The sequence below is a fragment of the Lates calcarifer genome, linkage group LG11, assembly GCF_001640805.2.
Source record: "Lates calcarifer isolate ASB-BC8 linkage group LG11, TLL_Latcal_v3, whole genome shotgun sequence".
In the NCBI taxonomy this organism is placed as follows: domain Eukaryota; kingdom Metazoa; phylum Chordata; class Actinopteri; family Centropomidae; genus Lates; species Lates calcarifer.
In genome coordinates this window covers 5,092,320-5,109,042 of record NC_066843.1, presented here as the reverse complement: position 1 = coordinate 5,109,042, position 16,723 = coordinate 5,092,320, and the positions used below count along the sequence as shown (strand labels likewise).

The 16,723-nt window shown below is 43.7% G+C and overlaps 1 protein-coding gene across 9 annotated transcripts in view; it reads left to right on the top strand.

Moving 5' to 3' along the window:
* The window catches only part of cdk12 (cyclin-dependent kinase 12), a 50,262-nt gene that overhangs the window by 11,858 nt on the left and 21,681 nt on the right, over nt 1-16,723 (top strand). For 6 of the 9 annotated variants that reach the window (XR_007814163.1, XR_007814164.1, XR_007814167.1 and 3 more), the window contains exons 14-15: nt 1,098-1,614; nt 3,060-3,118. Coding sequence is in view for 1 of the 9 variants with exons in the window: in XM_018660555.2 (XP_018516071.1) it covers nt 1,098-1,522 (425 nt within the window). In the remaining 8 variants the exon portion in view is untranslated. Of the gene's footprint in view, nt 1-1,097; nt 2,844-3,059; nt 3,231-11,127; nt 11,146-16,723 lie in introns of those variants that run through there. The other 3 variants (XR_001959273.2, XR_001959272.2, XM_018660555.2) reach the window with 3 other exon arrangements.

The following is a 16,723-nucleotide window of genomic DNA, read 5'->3' as shown; positions in this document are numbered from 1 at the left end:
GGTGTCATGGATTCTTCAGAGTAAAAGATGTTGCTTTAAACAGTCTGTAATGTCAGCCTTTTTATGAAGAAAGTCTAATAAATTATCAAGTGAAAATAAATGTTTTGAATCTTTAGACCTCACCTGCATGTGTTTCTTTTAACTTTGGTTTGTCACACATTTTCTTTTTGTTTTGTTTTTCAACTGTTCACTCTGACTCAGATATTAGTTCAAAAATGTGATTAGCAAGTTGAATAAAACTGTTCACTCTGCTGCTGACACTGGAATGGTAACAGTCCTGTTTTCTTCTGGTTATTTATCCTGCCAGGGCCTCTGAAACCCCTGCAACCTCAGTTTGTCTTGCCCCGCAGTAGTTTTGAAAAAAAAAAAAAAAGACTAACACCTTGTTGAGTAATCTTGCCCCGCCCTTTGTAATACTTAAAATTCTCCTATAAAAGTCACCCTTTGTGTTTATCCAGCTGTATGCACCTTCCTAATGTTATCTTACTTAGTTACCCACATTTTTCCTTTCATTTAAGGCAGCTGCAGCTGTTGTGCATACATTGATGCACTCTTGGCTGGTTAAGTATTGCATCAGAGCAGTGAAAATGTACTATATTTAATAAATGCTCAAACTCAGTGATTACCAGTCATTTAAAAATCAGTGTTTTCCCCATTATCAACACTGAGATATACTGTACCTGAATAGGGGCTCAGTTTTATATTTTTTGTAGGCTAGATGTAATGTTTTAAAGTCTTAATGTTTGTGGCATTTATTGCTCATTACTTACACAATCTACTGATTGAAACAATACTGATGATTAATTAATGTAAGTCCATGTAATTGTACTAAATTGTACTTCATGTGAAGATGCACTTAGAGTGCTCTGCCCTCCCTCTTGTGGTGAAGGTAGGAATGTCACCATTGTGTAACTCCATGTCCGGCCTGTTGGGCAAAAATACATTTTTACTTCCCTTAATTGCAAGTTAAATGTAGACTATGACAAATTAGGTTAAGGGTGAATTTAAAGGTAGTCCATGTGTTGACATTAAACATCATATGATAGATATGCCTATGTACCTAACTTGTTTTCCTCTGTCCTGTTTGGCCTCTTCAGATGGTGCAGTGTCGAAAAGGAAACGGCCCAGTGCCAGTGCCAACCAGGCGCCTCCATCTGGCGAGCAGCGTCCACCCTCTCCACCAGGGCCACCTCCGTCAGCTCCTCTCCTTGGAAACGCTCAGCAGGCTGGGTCAGAAACCCAACCCGGCCAGGACATCAGCCCTGCCGTGGCAGCCGCCTTGCTCCAGCTCATCTCTCAGCAGGACTCGGAAGCTGGGGCCTCTCAGCGCAGCAAGGACCCCTCCCCGGCTGTGGACGCTATGGCCCGGGGACAGCCCCCGCCACCCTGGGTTGCAGACTCTCCGCCTAAACCCTCAGCTGCAGCTGAGGCCCCAGCAGGACTGGTGACTGCTGCTCCCACCACTGCAGCGCAGTTCCCTAAGGACCAGGATCTCCGTTTTTCCCACGGAGCTGCCCGCTGACCCTCAGACCCCCGATGAGATGAGATAGACCCAGGTATCATGGATGGCTGCAGCAATCCTGGCCTGAAGGGAAAGGCAGAGGGAGTGAGCAGGTAGTGAAAGCTGAATCAAAGATTTTGAAAATGAATGTCTGAAAGAAAGAGATTAAAGGCCTTTTCAGGTATGGTTGGGAACATCACTGCCCTCTGAACAAGTTGTCGTGTTGTTTTGGTGGGAGTGTTTGGACCTGGGGTTGATCTGACAATCCAGTTAGAGACAGTCACCACCTGCAATCCCTTGCTTTTTTGTCTCCACTGAAGGTCTTGACTTGAATGAAGTTTAGCTTCCAAATTGAGTGCCATGCAGCTGACACTCAACTTTGAAAGCAGCTGTGATTTCCTTTTTCTCCCCTAAAATAATTGATTGTCATGTCCACTGCAGTGCCCACTGTTAATAAGGTTATCAGTGATTTGGGGAATCAAGTCATTGTCTTCCACTCTGTGATGGAGTGATGTCTGTGACATAAGATGAAGGTAAAAAAGACTGTGTTTGGTTAGATTTGAGGCAGTGAGCACACTGATAAGAACACTGGAGGACCTTGAGTTTCCCATTGAACCTTACTTGCTGGCTAGCTCTCCTGCTTTCAGCTTGTGCCTCCTTTTTGTGGCCCTTGCGACCCCTGAATGATCTTGGCCTAGTGGGGAAGTTTTGGGTTAAGTTTCTGCTTTGGATGACACCGACAGTGTACATCTGCAGGACTGCATTTTTTTTTTTTTTAACCCTAAAGCTGTTCCATGATATATTCCATCTGTCATCAACCCAGCTGAACTGCAACGGGTTCTCAGTCCACCTAAAGATTTTCTTACATTTACAAACAGCAAACCTTTATGTCGTGACAAACCTAAGCCTGTAGTGCTCATGTTAATGTCTAAAATATGGATTAAATCACTACATTTTGATGGACTGCTCCATAATACACAAGCTACCCTGCTAGTTGAAGTATAAACCTAGAAACATACATACACACTCAGAAACTGACTTTTCCCAGCTTTTACCTGGTGAGCTCCGAAAGCCTCATCTGATATGTCTGCCCCTCGCCTCCCTGCCAACCTGTGCAACAAAAGTTTTTTTTCTTTTTTTCTTTTTTGGTGCAGTTATTTTCTACATAAAGAAAATGATACACGCTTAAAAAAAATGGTCCGTGGTTCTGTTTCCATTTTTTGCTTTGGAAAGGAAAGGAAGGAGAAGATGGTTTCATGTGTCTGTAAAAAGGAAAAACAATATTTTGTAATATGTGTATTCTTGGTTCAGTTTATTAAAGGAAGTTATGCGACCAGTTGAATTGTCTCTCCTGGCATTTCTGACTGTTTCTGTAAACTGGCCACTAGATGGTAGGCATTCACTCATGCTGTGGCTCAAACTACATCAAGTCCACACAATTAGGCCTCTGCAAAGCCCGAGTGAAGTTGAGAAATCCAGTATAAGGTTTCTAGCTTTCTAGTATTTCTTACCACTCTTGTGATCTCTTAACTCATGTTTGCTCATTTTCATTTCACAGGCTACTTGGACTAGCGACATTACGAGCAAGGAAAATCATTGATCATACAAGAAACACAGGTAAAATAACTAAAACTGAACTAAAAGCACACAGAATTCATAATTCATAATAAGAAATAAAATAATGCATAATTACGTCTTAAACATGAAAAAGGTTTGATAAGGTTAGACACTTTGGAGTGTGTGTTTTTTTTCAGTCCTTTTTGATGCTTTTGTATAGTTTCTAAAATGTTTTTTACTTATTTGAGATGAAATGTTTGTGTTGTTTATGAATATGACCATAACATTTTTGGTAACATGCAATGCATCGTGTGTCAGTTTTCAGAATCGTAATTTGCCTGATTTCATGGTTCTGGGTAAACAGTTGTTACAAAGGCGCGGCAACAATATTTTAAAAGATCACGTGGTTGGGTGCTTATTTAAAACACTGTAGATATGTGTGGCAGTTTAATTTTCACAGTGAAATACAGTAGGTTTTTATAATTAATTGTTTCCTGTACACTCCCTAATATATGAAGTATATGAGTTTGACCCAGTCAGACAGTAATATGAAGTGCTCCCTTTGCATCAATCTTATTTATGTGTTGATTCCTTCACCACTTGGTTTGATCTCTTTATGAAGATCCTGACAGGCAGACAAGAATCATAAACTGCAGATTGGCAGAGGCAGAAGCCTGCAAGGTTCATGCAGACTGGCTGTGTGTGTGTGTGCGCGTGCGTGCGTAAGCTTGCACGTGTGTGTGTGTGTTTGTGTGTGCTAGGATTGGCCTCATGCATACCCAGACCAGTTCCTCACTTGGCAGGCTTACAGAGCCGCTTACCCCTCTGGCCCACCAAGCAGCTGAGCCCTCTGGGTGAGAGATCCTTTCAGAGTGGAGGCAGTGGGAGGCTCACCTGCCCTCTAGCACAGGCCCAGTGTGAGTGAGATGAGACGCTGCTGTGTGTGTGTGTGCATGTTTGTGTGTGTGTTTGTCTGAATGTGTACGTGTATGTTTCTGTCTGATGCTTTCGCCCATCGGGACTCCAAATAATAGTGAATGTGCCCGCAGGGAGTTTCCACACGAGAAGTAGTGGGCAATGCCAGTGCCAAGTCACAGAGACTAGACGAATAAATCAGGACTGAGGAGTGAAGAGAGGGAGGTGCACGAGGCTGTGCCATCAATCAGAAAGGCACCTTATGGGGAATGCCCATAAATGTGCCATGCTGCCAGTCTGAGGCACGTACTCGCCATGGCAGAGACTGGCGACGGCGGCATTCAAAGCGGAGCCTCCATTTTGGATGCCGTCGCTTCACTGTCAGCTACAGTGATTTTGGTGGTCTTCCAGACAAACAGCGAATTGATTGACAGTCCGTTTCAGTCAATTTATGCCAAATGTTATTCATGAAAGTGTATTTTTGTATCGCTGCTTGGTCCAATTATCTCAGCCCCTGTGCAAGCTGATTGTTAGAGCACAAATTTGGAATCTATATACTTAACCATAATCTCAGCAGTTGGATACTCCTTCTCTAGGATGTGAAATCTGGCAACCTTGAACAAATAGCAGCTCTGTCTAAAACTGTGTAAATGACAAACCCAGCTCTCACATCACACATCAGCCTAGACCCCGACTGACTACAAAGAGCACTTAGGAATGTGTCCTTCTGCTTAAATACACACCACCCACTAGACAAAATGCTGATGAATTTTAAGCAAAGGAAATATGTCTATTCCACTAGCTGCCGTTAATTAAAGTTTATTTTCTGTTCAGTCTGGGTTAACGCTCTGAAAGTGGATAGTGACCTTTCAGATGCTTCTTTCAAGCTCAAACTTTCTAAGCTGCAGTTTTCATTATCATTTTTCAAGTTGCCACAGGGAACAATGTAGAAATCTGTCTAAAACGCCCGACAGATCAGTCTGTCTCAAATGGTGCTACATTTTAATTTGGCAGCAAACTCTCTCAGGATGGAAACCGAGATGGAGAAGAAGAGATTGATGGACAGGCAAGGAGGGCAAACACTGAGCGGCTTTTGAGGGAAAAAAGTAGGCAATTTAATCCTGCATTTTAATTTCCAGTGTAGGGAAACATTGGAGTCAGTCAAACAGTGAAGGATATTTTACACATTTATACAGTATTCAAACTGAGATTTATTAACTCAAGACCATGTTAACATTCAAAACTGCACAGTTTGAGTATGAGATGTGACTCATGCAGGCTTCTGCAGGCAAAACATAACTATGGTTCTGAAGCTGAAGCACTCCATAAATTCCATCACTCATTTTTATCCCTTTTACTAGTTACTGTGATAAATTTCTGTATTCAGTCTGAATGTAAAACAAAAGGATCAGCATGAGTAGTGGTCTCTTAGTTAACTCTTTTTTCTCTTGCTCTAAATGCTCAGGTATTGTGTGTGTGTCTGTCTTTTTTACCAGTGTGTGTGTGTGTGTGTGTGTGTGTGTGTGTGTGTGTGTGTGTGTGTGGTAGCTCCTTTGTGTGGTGTAAATCTGGGCCGCTGTTGTCTCTCTGAGCCATGCCACGGTTTGATGTTGAGTTTGATGACTGAGGCTGTTTGATCAGTGACTATGTGTAAACTCGGTGAGGGGAGACTGGGACCCCCACAGTCCCACATCTAAGACACTCTCACACACACACACACACACACACACACACACACACACACACACAGTGATCAGTAAAGAGCAGCTAATGTAAAGCATGAATCGTAAAAAGTCATATTAACACTTTCAAAAATCCCTGTTTTTGGCCTGATATTTACACTCTCTCACTCTTACGTCTGAGCCAGTTATCAACTCAGGAAAAAAAACATTTAATTATGAATGCATCTTGGGTAGTGCTGCAAATTGTGCTGTCTTCATCAGATCCCTTCTTTGTCTTCTATCAAACAAAATTTAATGTTAGTCATTTCGTTTATGGCTACATCTTTATTTATGAAATATTTGAAAATTGATTGACTTTACCCCAGCAGTGATATATGCTTTACTGCTGCAACAGCGTGCTTTATTGATGCCATAACACCATCTCCATTTCCTCTGAGTTTATAGTTTTGTGAGAAACTGCTGTCACACACACTCGTTATTTCTTGATTGCTCAACAGCAGTGAGACCAACTAAAGAGTTTTTAGGAGACTGTTGGACCAGCCCAGATGATGTGGACGTGTGTTGATTTTATGTAAAGTCACTGGTGCCAGGTCATGAAATCGGAATAATCACTCCTTCAGTGTAAATTCCACCCACGTTGAAGTGTTTGCTTTTCCTGCTCCATCGATAATCAATAATGGAAAAAAGCTCACCAACTTAAAAAAAAAAAAAAATCTTTCCCTGACCTTTTTGCAGCTATCTCCACTTCAGCCAAAGACACATCACCCTCTCTGCATGATGCTGCACTTCTGCGAACCAAAGTACTTTTGCAAGGTCTCAGCATCTCATTACTGATTCCATTCAAAGAGCTTCATGAGCAAGGCGAGATTATTGTCTCTCTCTCTCTCTTTCTGTGTTGATGCTGCCTCTTTAAGGGCAGAGGGGCTGCTGGGAAAGCAGTCAGCGAGGGTGGTAGAAAAGGAGGAGGAGGAGGGGGGTGGTGAAGGGGGTGGTGGAGGGTTGGAGGGTGGGGGTGTAGGGGGGTGGACAGGCCCTGCAGGACCATTTGTGCTGAAGCTCATTTGCGCAGCGACACTTAATTGGCTACAACAATTAATTAATGTGTTGGAAAGTTGGCACAAAAAGTTCATTTAAGAGGGTTTTAATAAGCAATTAGAGGAAAAGCAGTGAAGAGGGGGAATTACTGGAGAGGAAAGAGAAAAGCAGAAATGGAGCGAACGTCTGGCCACTAGGAGTGTGTACGTCCTACTGTAGCTGGGTGCAGTGCTTTGTCTCTTTCACTGACCCTTTACTTTTGAAGAGCTGATGAATGATTAGGTGTCATTATAATACTATTATATCTCTTTCTGAGGCTCTTACTGCTGGACTTGAAAACCATGCTGCCCTTATATTGTATACATATCAACCCCGGTGGCCCCTCCTGCCCCTCCCTTCCCTACCTCTTGTCCCAGCGCCCAGTGTAAAATATCGCATGACTAATGAGTGGAGCAGGTTGGAATCCTGGGGAAGATGTCCTTGGAAGACGAATGCATTTTCAGCAGAATAATTAACTTAATTAACAAATTCACATGCATATTCATCAGCCTATTAATGTCTGCTCCGCGCTGCTTGATGAGCAATGCAATAATAACCGTTTCATTTGCATATTTGCGTTCACACTCACACCCTTCTCCAAATAATTAAAAAAAAAAAAGACACAGAGTGTAGGGAACTCAAAAGATGAGCAAGTCACTCGGCCTCACGCTGTGTCTACCTATGGCATACACAATATTGCACAGGGATATCTATCTCTGGAGTGTGTTCCCATCTTTGCTGTTGAGCTGCTGCATGCCAGTTTAACTTAAACAAGACTGGAAGTGTGTGTGACACTTGCTCTCGCTGCCTGCTCCTCCAGCCTCCTTCCAGAAATCACTGCATCTCCCTCTCTGCTTCCTCTCTCAGCTGCTGCACACTCTCTCCTTCCTGTTTGCCTCTCTCTCTCCTCATGTTATTTATTCATCCCTATCAGACTCGTCTTTAATTTATTTATTTCTGGCTTTTGAAGTTTGCCTCGTCTGCCTGTCAGTGTATGTATGTTTTGCTGGAGAAGTTGTAATGCGTGCGGCTGGTTGTGTGAGCGCCGCTGACAGTTATGTTATTAATGCTGGTTCGAAACTAAAGGAGCTGCTAGTAGGGACTGAAATAAACAAATAAATGAGAAATGTTCATGTCCTTTTACTTCCTTGATTTCTGTTTATGTTTTAAGGGCTCATAATGTGTGTTCTCTTTCACGCCGGATTTGTATTCTGAGTAGCGGGGATGTCTCTCAGCTACTGTCAGTGATGAAATGTGTGTGTGTGGGGAGTGAGTGTGTATTTCCTGGGAGGCTGTAAGCATCTCAGTCTTTCATCGCTGTGTGTGTATTTGTGTTTATCTCTTTGAATTCAACTTGTACCGTGTCACTGATGTCCCTTGTATGTGTTTGTGAGTTCATCTCCAATATTTCAGATGACAGTGATGTGAAAGAGAAACGTGTGTGTTGCATTTAAACTGGATGAGGGGCGAATGTGTGGGTGTCTTTCATTGCTTATTTGAGGGTGGTGGTGGTAGTAGTGGTGGTGGTGAGGGGGGTGCACCGGTGCATTTGTGTGTGTGTGTGTGTGTGTGGGTGTATGTGCTGCCAGCTTGTGTTCAGACAGCAGCAGTTTGCGGAGCGAGAATTAAAAGTAGGGAGAGATGCCAAGTGAGTCCCTGGAGACAGATACAGGGGACAGAGAGAGAAGAAAGAGGAAATAAAAAGGATTTCACACACACACACACACACACACACACACACACACACACACACACACACACACACAGTTACTTACACAAAGAAACCTAGCCTAGTAGTAGCCCCTTACAAAGCAATACTCACACACATTAAGAGAGGTTTCTCAATGAGGTTTTATGTAAGAAAATGTTTTTTTCATTCGTTATATCGTCTTGTATCTCGAGGTACAATAATATAATGCATTCCCCAAAACTAAGCTTAAGCCTAAAACCAGGTCTGAGCCCTCCAACAGCCTAATGAAGAAGTCAGGCCAGACCAAAATGTCCTCACTCTCAATGTCTAAAACTCAGGCGTACCAAAAAATGAACACACACGCAGATTGAGATTGATCTCTCACCTTTTTCTCTGACTGCCTGTCCACTCTCTCCCTCTCTCTGTCTCTGTATCTCTCTCCCTCTCCCTCTCCCTCCCTCTCACTTTCAGCCTGGTGAGGGTGACACCCTGTGTGCAGTGTGACACTGAGCTGTCACCTCCCACTCCCTGCATCACACCTCTGCCCCCTGCTGGGCCAACCCCGTCATGGCACCCAGACACCCAGCCGGCCTCTCCTCCCGCTGGCATGAAAAACTGGCAATGCTGAAATCACTTTAAATTCTCTCACTCATTCACTTGAACTTTTTCTATAGGCAGCTATGTTATTCTGCCTATTTTTCTCACTTTCTTGGTTTTTGCACTTTATCAGTGTATCCTCTATTTATCTTCTATCAATTTATTAATCTTTTAGTTTTTGCCCTTTCATCTTTTAGGGGGACCTGACCCCCAGAAGGGCAGCATGGATCAAGACTGCTGAATAAAAACAAGGGTGTTACTACCACTGTCATATCACACTATTTCCAGAGCTCTGCCCTATAGCAGCACACAGCTTGGGATGAATTGGACATGACTCCTTTTTGTCTCTGCACATGCTCTGACATAACATAAGTTTGACAACCTTACCTTCCACTTTTTGGCTTCTAATTAATAACACACATCAAGCTAAAAATGCCAGAATGCTAATCTTTGCTTTTTTGACAATTTATAGATAATACTCATTTTCAGACCTCAAATTTTTTTAAATATAAAACAAGATAAGGAGAAAAAAAATCACTTCCTGCTGAAGCTGTTCACAACCTGTAGATATATGCAGCATATGTGATGAGGCTCACGTGTAGTCATGGTTACAAGCCAAAAAGGTGATGAACCATAACTCCACAGGAATATTTTCTGTCATTATAAAATCAAGATAAATCACGTTTGCACATTTTCTGCAACACATTGTTTACATACAGGGACTTTGGCACTTCAAGCTGTCATGAGGCAAACACACTTGACTCTTCAAGCATAGTTGGTTGTTTTGCAAACTGAGGAGAAAAAACAATAGTCTCACATCTGAATACCAGAGGTGTGAATATGTCGAGGTGACACCAGATGAGTGCTCCACGTCTCTCTAGGTCGTGCTCAGCTGCTTGTTTTTGTTGTACCTATGTGTGCTTTTATACCTGCGTGCGTCTTATAGTCCTCTGAGTCGCTAGGTGTGTGTGTCCAGCTAGGGCAGGCCCAGTGCGAGGCAGGGACGGAGCGATTGAGATATAGAGCATTAGTTGGTGTCAGGAGTAAATTAGAGGCCAGATCTGTTTTCTAATCAGAGCACAAGCACCGTGTTTAGAGGAATTAGGCGACAGCTGCTGGGAGCTTTTTATTCCTCTCTCTCTCTCAGCCAGAGACAGGCAGACCCCAGCTCAGGGACCACCTCTTTACACAGCCACTGTCAACACGGTGTGTGTATGTGTGTTTGTGCGTGCGTTCGTGGTGTGTGTGTGTGTGCACATGCATGTCCCCCCCCCAAATGACATGCACACTCACATACATACATACATGTGAGCACACATCTACTGCCATGGCGAGCCTGCACACAATGCTTGCACACCGACACACAAACACCGTCTGGTACGTGACCTCCCTCCATCTTTGAAATTAATGACAGTGCAGGTTCGGCGTGCGCATGCAGCCGTACGTGGTGTGTTTATGTTTTCCGGCAAGTGTGAAAGGCCCTTATGAGATATCAAATTAGCTAAGGTGGAGCAGTGGGCGGCCTTGCATATGTCTGTTTACTATGAATCCCAGTGAGGGCCTTAACGCCGCATCAACCCGTTGGTTTACCACACCAGCTCTGCAATTAAACAGATATTTTAAGACTTTGACAAGAGCATTGGTGGTAAACAAAATAAATGAAAACTGTCCTTATTTGTTGGTTACACTTTAGAGACTACAGAGAAGACAAAATGAAATGTAAAAGTATAAAGCAATGAGAATACATAAGGCAAGGTCAAGGACAATTACCTCCAAGCAGTTCTCAGTCTTTTGGGGTTTACTGTTGAATCCAGAAGTAAAAGGGCCTGAGGAAATGTATTTACAAGTCTTGTTCATTATTTGATAACGTAACTGTTTAAAAAAGAATGACTGCTGATTCTTACGATGATTGATGATACCGGGGATGAATAAATGGATGTCGTGAGGAGCTGCTTGCACAGATTTTTTTTCTTTACCCAGCAGAGATCTCTTGTGGGCACGATTGTAGGAGGGTGAGAGGTGTGGGAGGTGGCATCGAGATTCACACCGTGTCACACACTTGCTTCGGAAATGTCACCTCTTTTTTTTTCTCTCTTCTTCTTTTTTTTCAGATCGGCTGAATCCGAGCATTGTGGAGTGTTTTCAGGTAGTGTGGGGAATGGATTTGGGGAGAATTGTGGTGGAGATCATTGCAGCATGTGTTGACAGAATGAAGCAATGAATTTTTAATTAAAATAGGTCCTTGTTATTATTTCTGTGGTAAAATTAGAAACAAGTTACACCTGTAGACAATTTTCCAAACTCTTTTGCTCAGTCTGAGGCAGTCAGACTGAGCAAGAACAATTTTGTAGACGAAGTCGGACAATATCCTTTTATGATTAAGCCCCATTATTCTGCATAAGTGAAAATGTTTAAAATATTCATTTGTATCAGTCAATGAAAAACAGTCAAATTGCTTTCATCCTTTTCCACTAAAAACCATTTACACCACTGTCCTTTGCATATGGCAATACTAGATTTCACATGTTTGAAACACATCATTCGTCACTGGAGAGCACACAGCTCCTTCTCTGCCCTGCTTCTTCATAATTTTCTTGAGACATGATGACAACCTCTTTCCAATCGTTTTAAATATCTCTGATTGTAGATTTTTGAGTATTTCAATCCCTGTACTTTAAAGCCTGATCTCAAGACTTTGTCCTCCACTTGTCCCTCTCTCCTTTAGATTTATCTCATTCTCTTCTCTCTTTCTATCCCTTTCCCTGATCTGTGATTGCAATTTTTGTCTAATTTGCTGCAAATTTGAGCCACTGTGTCGACCGGCCCTTGAATTTTAGTGTTTTATTTGTAACAAAATAATAGCAGCTCATTTTTCTATGTATAATTCCAGGAATGTCTCTTAAAAATTGAAGCCACCCCCCCCATTGTCTTTTATCTGCCAGGTTGAGGGGGAGTGTACAGATAAGAATATAATTTTCATGATATTTGAACACACCAAAACCATGACATCACTTTCAGAGGAATATTTGCATTGTAAAATAATAGTAGCAAGTTTGTTAATACTACCATTACATCACTCCAAACATAACCCAATAGTCCAGGAAACCTTTAGCTATCAACACAGTATCATTCATTGTGATTGGCTATCATCTAAGTCTCCCACTCACCACACTAATACAAACCACGTTGTGTGAATATTAAGTTAAATAATCCAGTCTTACAGTGAGAAATCTGGAGGAAGAATCAGGGTTCGTAACGCATGTCTCTCTTTCTAACTTCAATTCAAGCGACAGTCTTGTGGCTTTGGAGGCTAATTTGCTATTGGCTGAAGTCTAATAGGGAAACACATGCACGTCCTCACACACAAACACACACACACAAACACACACACGCAGTCCTCCTCTCACTCTTGCACATCCCACACATGTGCACCGCCACACAGTGTCATAAATAGACAGACAGTGCCAATCTGAGGCCTGGATGGGAGCCAGCTCTGCAGCAGCTCAGTAGTTAAATTATTAACACCAACTGGGAGAGAGACAAAGAGAGGAGCGGATCAGGCAGCTCAGCGGAGAGGAGATCTGGAGAGGAGAAAAGAGGAGGTGAATCAAGACAAGCCAGACATCAGAGGGGCTGAGGAGGTTAGCTGTTTAGGTGGTGAAGGTGTGTGTAAAGATGGAGCGAGAGAAAACAGAAACTCAGCGACTGTGCAAAATATAAAAATATCTCTTTGATTTTCAACAGAGTGGGAGATTTTGGGATGAATACAGAAAACAACAGGATCTTGGTGTGTGTGTGTGAGAGAGAGAGGAAGGTAGAGAGGTGGATGTTGAGGTTTTTCATGGATGGCAGTGGAATACTAATGGTGTATGTGTGTGTGAGTGTGTTGGTGTGTGTATTTTGCAGAGTGAGGGGAGGGGAAGAGAGATGGAGAGAGATCTGGGGATGTTGGTTCTGATCCAGAGAGTTAATGTTGCGCTCATTGATGGATAGAGTGCCAGCCATGAGGCTCCATACCCACACAAGATGGATGGAGCAGTGCTCTCTCTCTCTCTCATGTTCCTGCTATAGTTTGATGTCCCTCGTCCTATTTCCCTCTCTTTCTCAAAGCTAAACGGTGATCAGAGAACGCTGCCGCAAAGACACCGTCAGATCCCAAACGCGCAGCAGTAGCATGTGTGTTTGCATCTATAGAAATGTTTTATGATTCACCGTCGTGCCAGTCACTCCTTTGGCAAAGCGTCTTCTGTGTTCAGCAAAGTATTGATTGTACATGAGAGAGAGAACATGTTTTTTTTTCTTTTTCCAAAATGTTTTTTAATTAAAGGCACAATCTGTGATGTAAATGTAAAGGAAAAAGGTCACAGACACACACAAGGTTCACACAAAATTCAACACACAAGACAGGAACCTGCTGTCATTCCAAAATTCATTGACGCCTCTTTTAATAGACAACATCTACGTTATGTTGTTGGCATAATATCTCTAAATGATATGATCTAAAAAAAAAAAGATTGACCCTTTAACAAGGAAGCCAAGGAGTAGTACTTGTGTATGCATGTGAGAAAGAGAGAAATGTGAGTGTGTAACTAAAAAACTTAAAATCTATAAAGTGTGTTTTGCGCTGAGAGTGTGTGTGTGTATGAGAGAGAGAGAGTGAGAGAGAGAGCACTAGAACCTCTAACTTCTGGATGCAAATTCAGCAAGAAACCAAACATCAAGTGTAGTAGCACAATGTGTTTTCTAGTGTGCATGTGTGCATGCATGTATAGCATGTGTGTTGTTTTTATTTACACACAGAACCCAAAAGCTTGACTACTTTGTCTGTAAGGGCCCCTGCTGCCTCCACCATGCACACACACACACACTCACACACGCAAACACACACTTTCCCCAGCTTCCTCCTTTCTGGCGGGGGCATCAGGGGGTGAAGTGATCTGTGCGAAAGCCTCCTGTTCTGTGCGCCGCGCGGCTGAGGCAGAGGGGGATTGTGGGTAGCTGCTGTCTGCAGGGGTAGGTGGGGGGGGGGGCTGAGTTAGCGAGCAGGGGAGGGGTGGGATGGGTTGCTGGGGCGGGCGGCAGCAGATGGCGTGCCACACTGTGAGGGCCGTCGGCTGGCATCCAGAGGAGGAGGGAGGGAGGGAGGGGGGAGGATGGGAAGGGGGTGATGGTGGAGGTGGAGGGGGGGGGTAGAGTTGGAGGGGGGTACAGGGATTGGAGGGGCACTGCTCCCAAAGTGCCAGCAGGCATCAGGAGAGAGGGAGTGAGAGAGGGAGACAGAGGTGAGGGGCTTTGGTGGGAGACAGGCTGGTAGACAGGCAGACTGGAGGGGAACCCACAGACTCTGAGATTAGAGCTTAAGCGGGGCTTGGGAGCAGGATTTTGCTGCTAATTGCATCCACTGAAGAAGAACCAAAACGACAGATTTGTCTTTGAACCCTAATTCACTAGTGACTTTTGACCTTTTCCACTTCCATACAGTGTCGCCCGGTGCCCACCGTTGTGGGATTTGCGTGCTGGGCCAAGCAGAGGTCCTCCGTTGGCATATTGTTGTCTGAGAATTGCCACCGATGTAGCATGAGGTTGGCATGCGGAGGGCATCGGGTTGGCATATGCACTGTGAGGAGTTGACACAGGGTCTGCTCTGATGTGACATAAGTTTGGCAGGCTTGGCATCAAGGTGGCATAAGACTGGCACCGGGTTAGTGAGGGGTGCTGAATGGATAGTGTCTGTCAAAGAGGTCGTGGATGGGTGCGTGCAGTTTCTTTGCTTCATGTACCTTTGACACAGACAGGAAGAGATGAAGGAGGTGTTTACATCCTTTACTTAAATAAACTTTGCTTGCCTTAGGTAAAAGTTGTGATATCACTCTTGCATTTAAAGTTTTACCTGAATCAAAGTGCACAAATACCATTAGGAAAAACTGCCTAAGCCATGTTTTAACGTGATAGTGGGTTGAGAGTCAGTTCATTTTATCTAATTCATATACTGTTTGGTCATTTAATCTGTAACAATGCATCATATTTTAAATTCGATGTTGTTTTACACAGCAAAGTAATGATTCACTGCAGTGTCAAGTGAATGTAGCAAAATAAAAAGTGCAGTTTTTCTCCCTTGTGTAGTGGAGTGGTAGAGTAAAGTAGCATGAAATGGAAATGCTAAAGTAAGATATAAGCACCCAAAATGTGTACAGTAATTGAGAGAACATTCTTTCCACCACTGCATACAGGCCCCAGAGCGGCATATGTTTGTGCTTTGAAACTGTTGTCGCTCTCGCTCAGGAGGTGGCACACAGGACTTAAATATTTCATTTCAAAAATCTTTGTCATTCCACATTCATACGTACACATGGCATGCTAACGCTAACCCACATCTCTCTCTGACTTCTTCAAATCTGTGCTAGAAGACTGTGCTGAATGCACTCAGGCGTTACCCATGCCTCTCAGGCCATTCAGGGTTGACCTAGTTGGTTCGCACTTTGGCCCGCTTCACACTGTCCACTGTGTGTGATGAGGAGAACACTTTAATGTTGTTGTATCTCTGACTGTGACCTGTAACATGCGCTGTGGTTTTGATCAAAGGTATTGAACTTGAGATGTAATTTGGGTCACAGTCCTGGGAGCGAGATGCAGCATTGTCACAGCTTTTGGAGGTGAACGGGTCTCTTTTTGTATTCACTGCGAGCGCTTCGCATTACCTGCAAGTATTGTTGAAAATGAGTCTCTGTCTCCTTCTAATTAAGGTGCGGGTAACAACCAGCACCTTCAGCAGAGCATGCACATATGCAGAAAGACAGAAACACACACACAAACACACATGAGCCCGTATAAACACACACAAACACGCATGCACACATTCACACACACATCACAACCCGCTGCTGCTACCACGGAGAAGGGTTGAACAGATGTTGAGGAATTTAAGATGCAAAAGGGAACTGGGACTCCCCCCCCAACACACACACACACACACACACACACACCCTGTGCCCCACCTCTCTGTACCCCCCCTCCACATACACACACACTCACACAACCAGTTCTACACTCTAACACACACATGAATCTACATATATTACTCCTAAAACTTGAAGATACATCTTTCTTGTCACTACACCTTTAGATGTAATATGTGTATGGACGGCCATGTATACACATGTACGCACACGTGCATGCACAAAAAGCAGACACAAACGCACACGCGTACATGCATTGTGGCCCACATCCCCCTCCAGGCTGGCCCTGCTCATAAGGGGCACCATGTGGCACTCTATTCCCTCTGGCACGAGGCACCGACTCTGCCAGCTCTGCATTGTCCTCTGCCCGCTGGAGAGCACGCGCCCAAACCGTGGCCCCTCTCCTCCTCTGTCTTTATCCCCCCTCTCTCTCTCTCTCTCCCTCTCTCTCTCTCTCTTTCTTCCATTGCCTTTCCTCTTGTTTACCGTACATGAACTGAGATGGATGTCGTTTGCTTGCTTTCGGTCTCTGAAGTGCACCGAAACTTAAGATGAATGGGTGTGTGTTTGTGATGGAACACTGTTGGGAAATCTTGTTCCCGCGCCTCATTGTCTGCCTTTGTGTCCCGCCAAGTTTCCAACCTTTGTCCAACTGAAGTAGTAAATATTGTTGTAAAGCTCTGGTGTAGATGGTTGATAGCTTGGATCACTTTCAAATAAAAGCCAAAAATTACACCATAATCAGTAACCA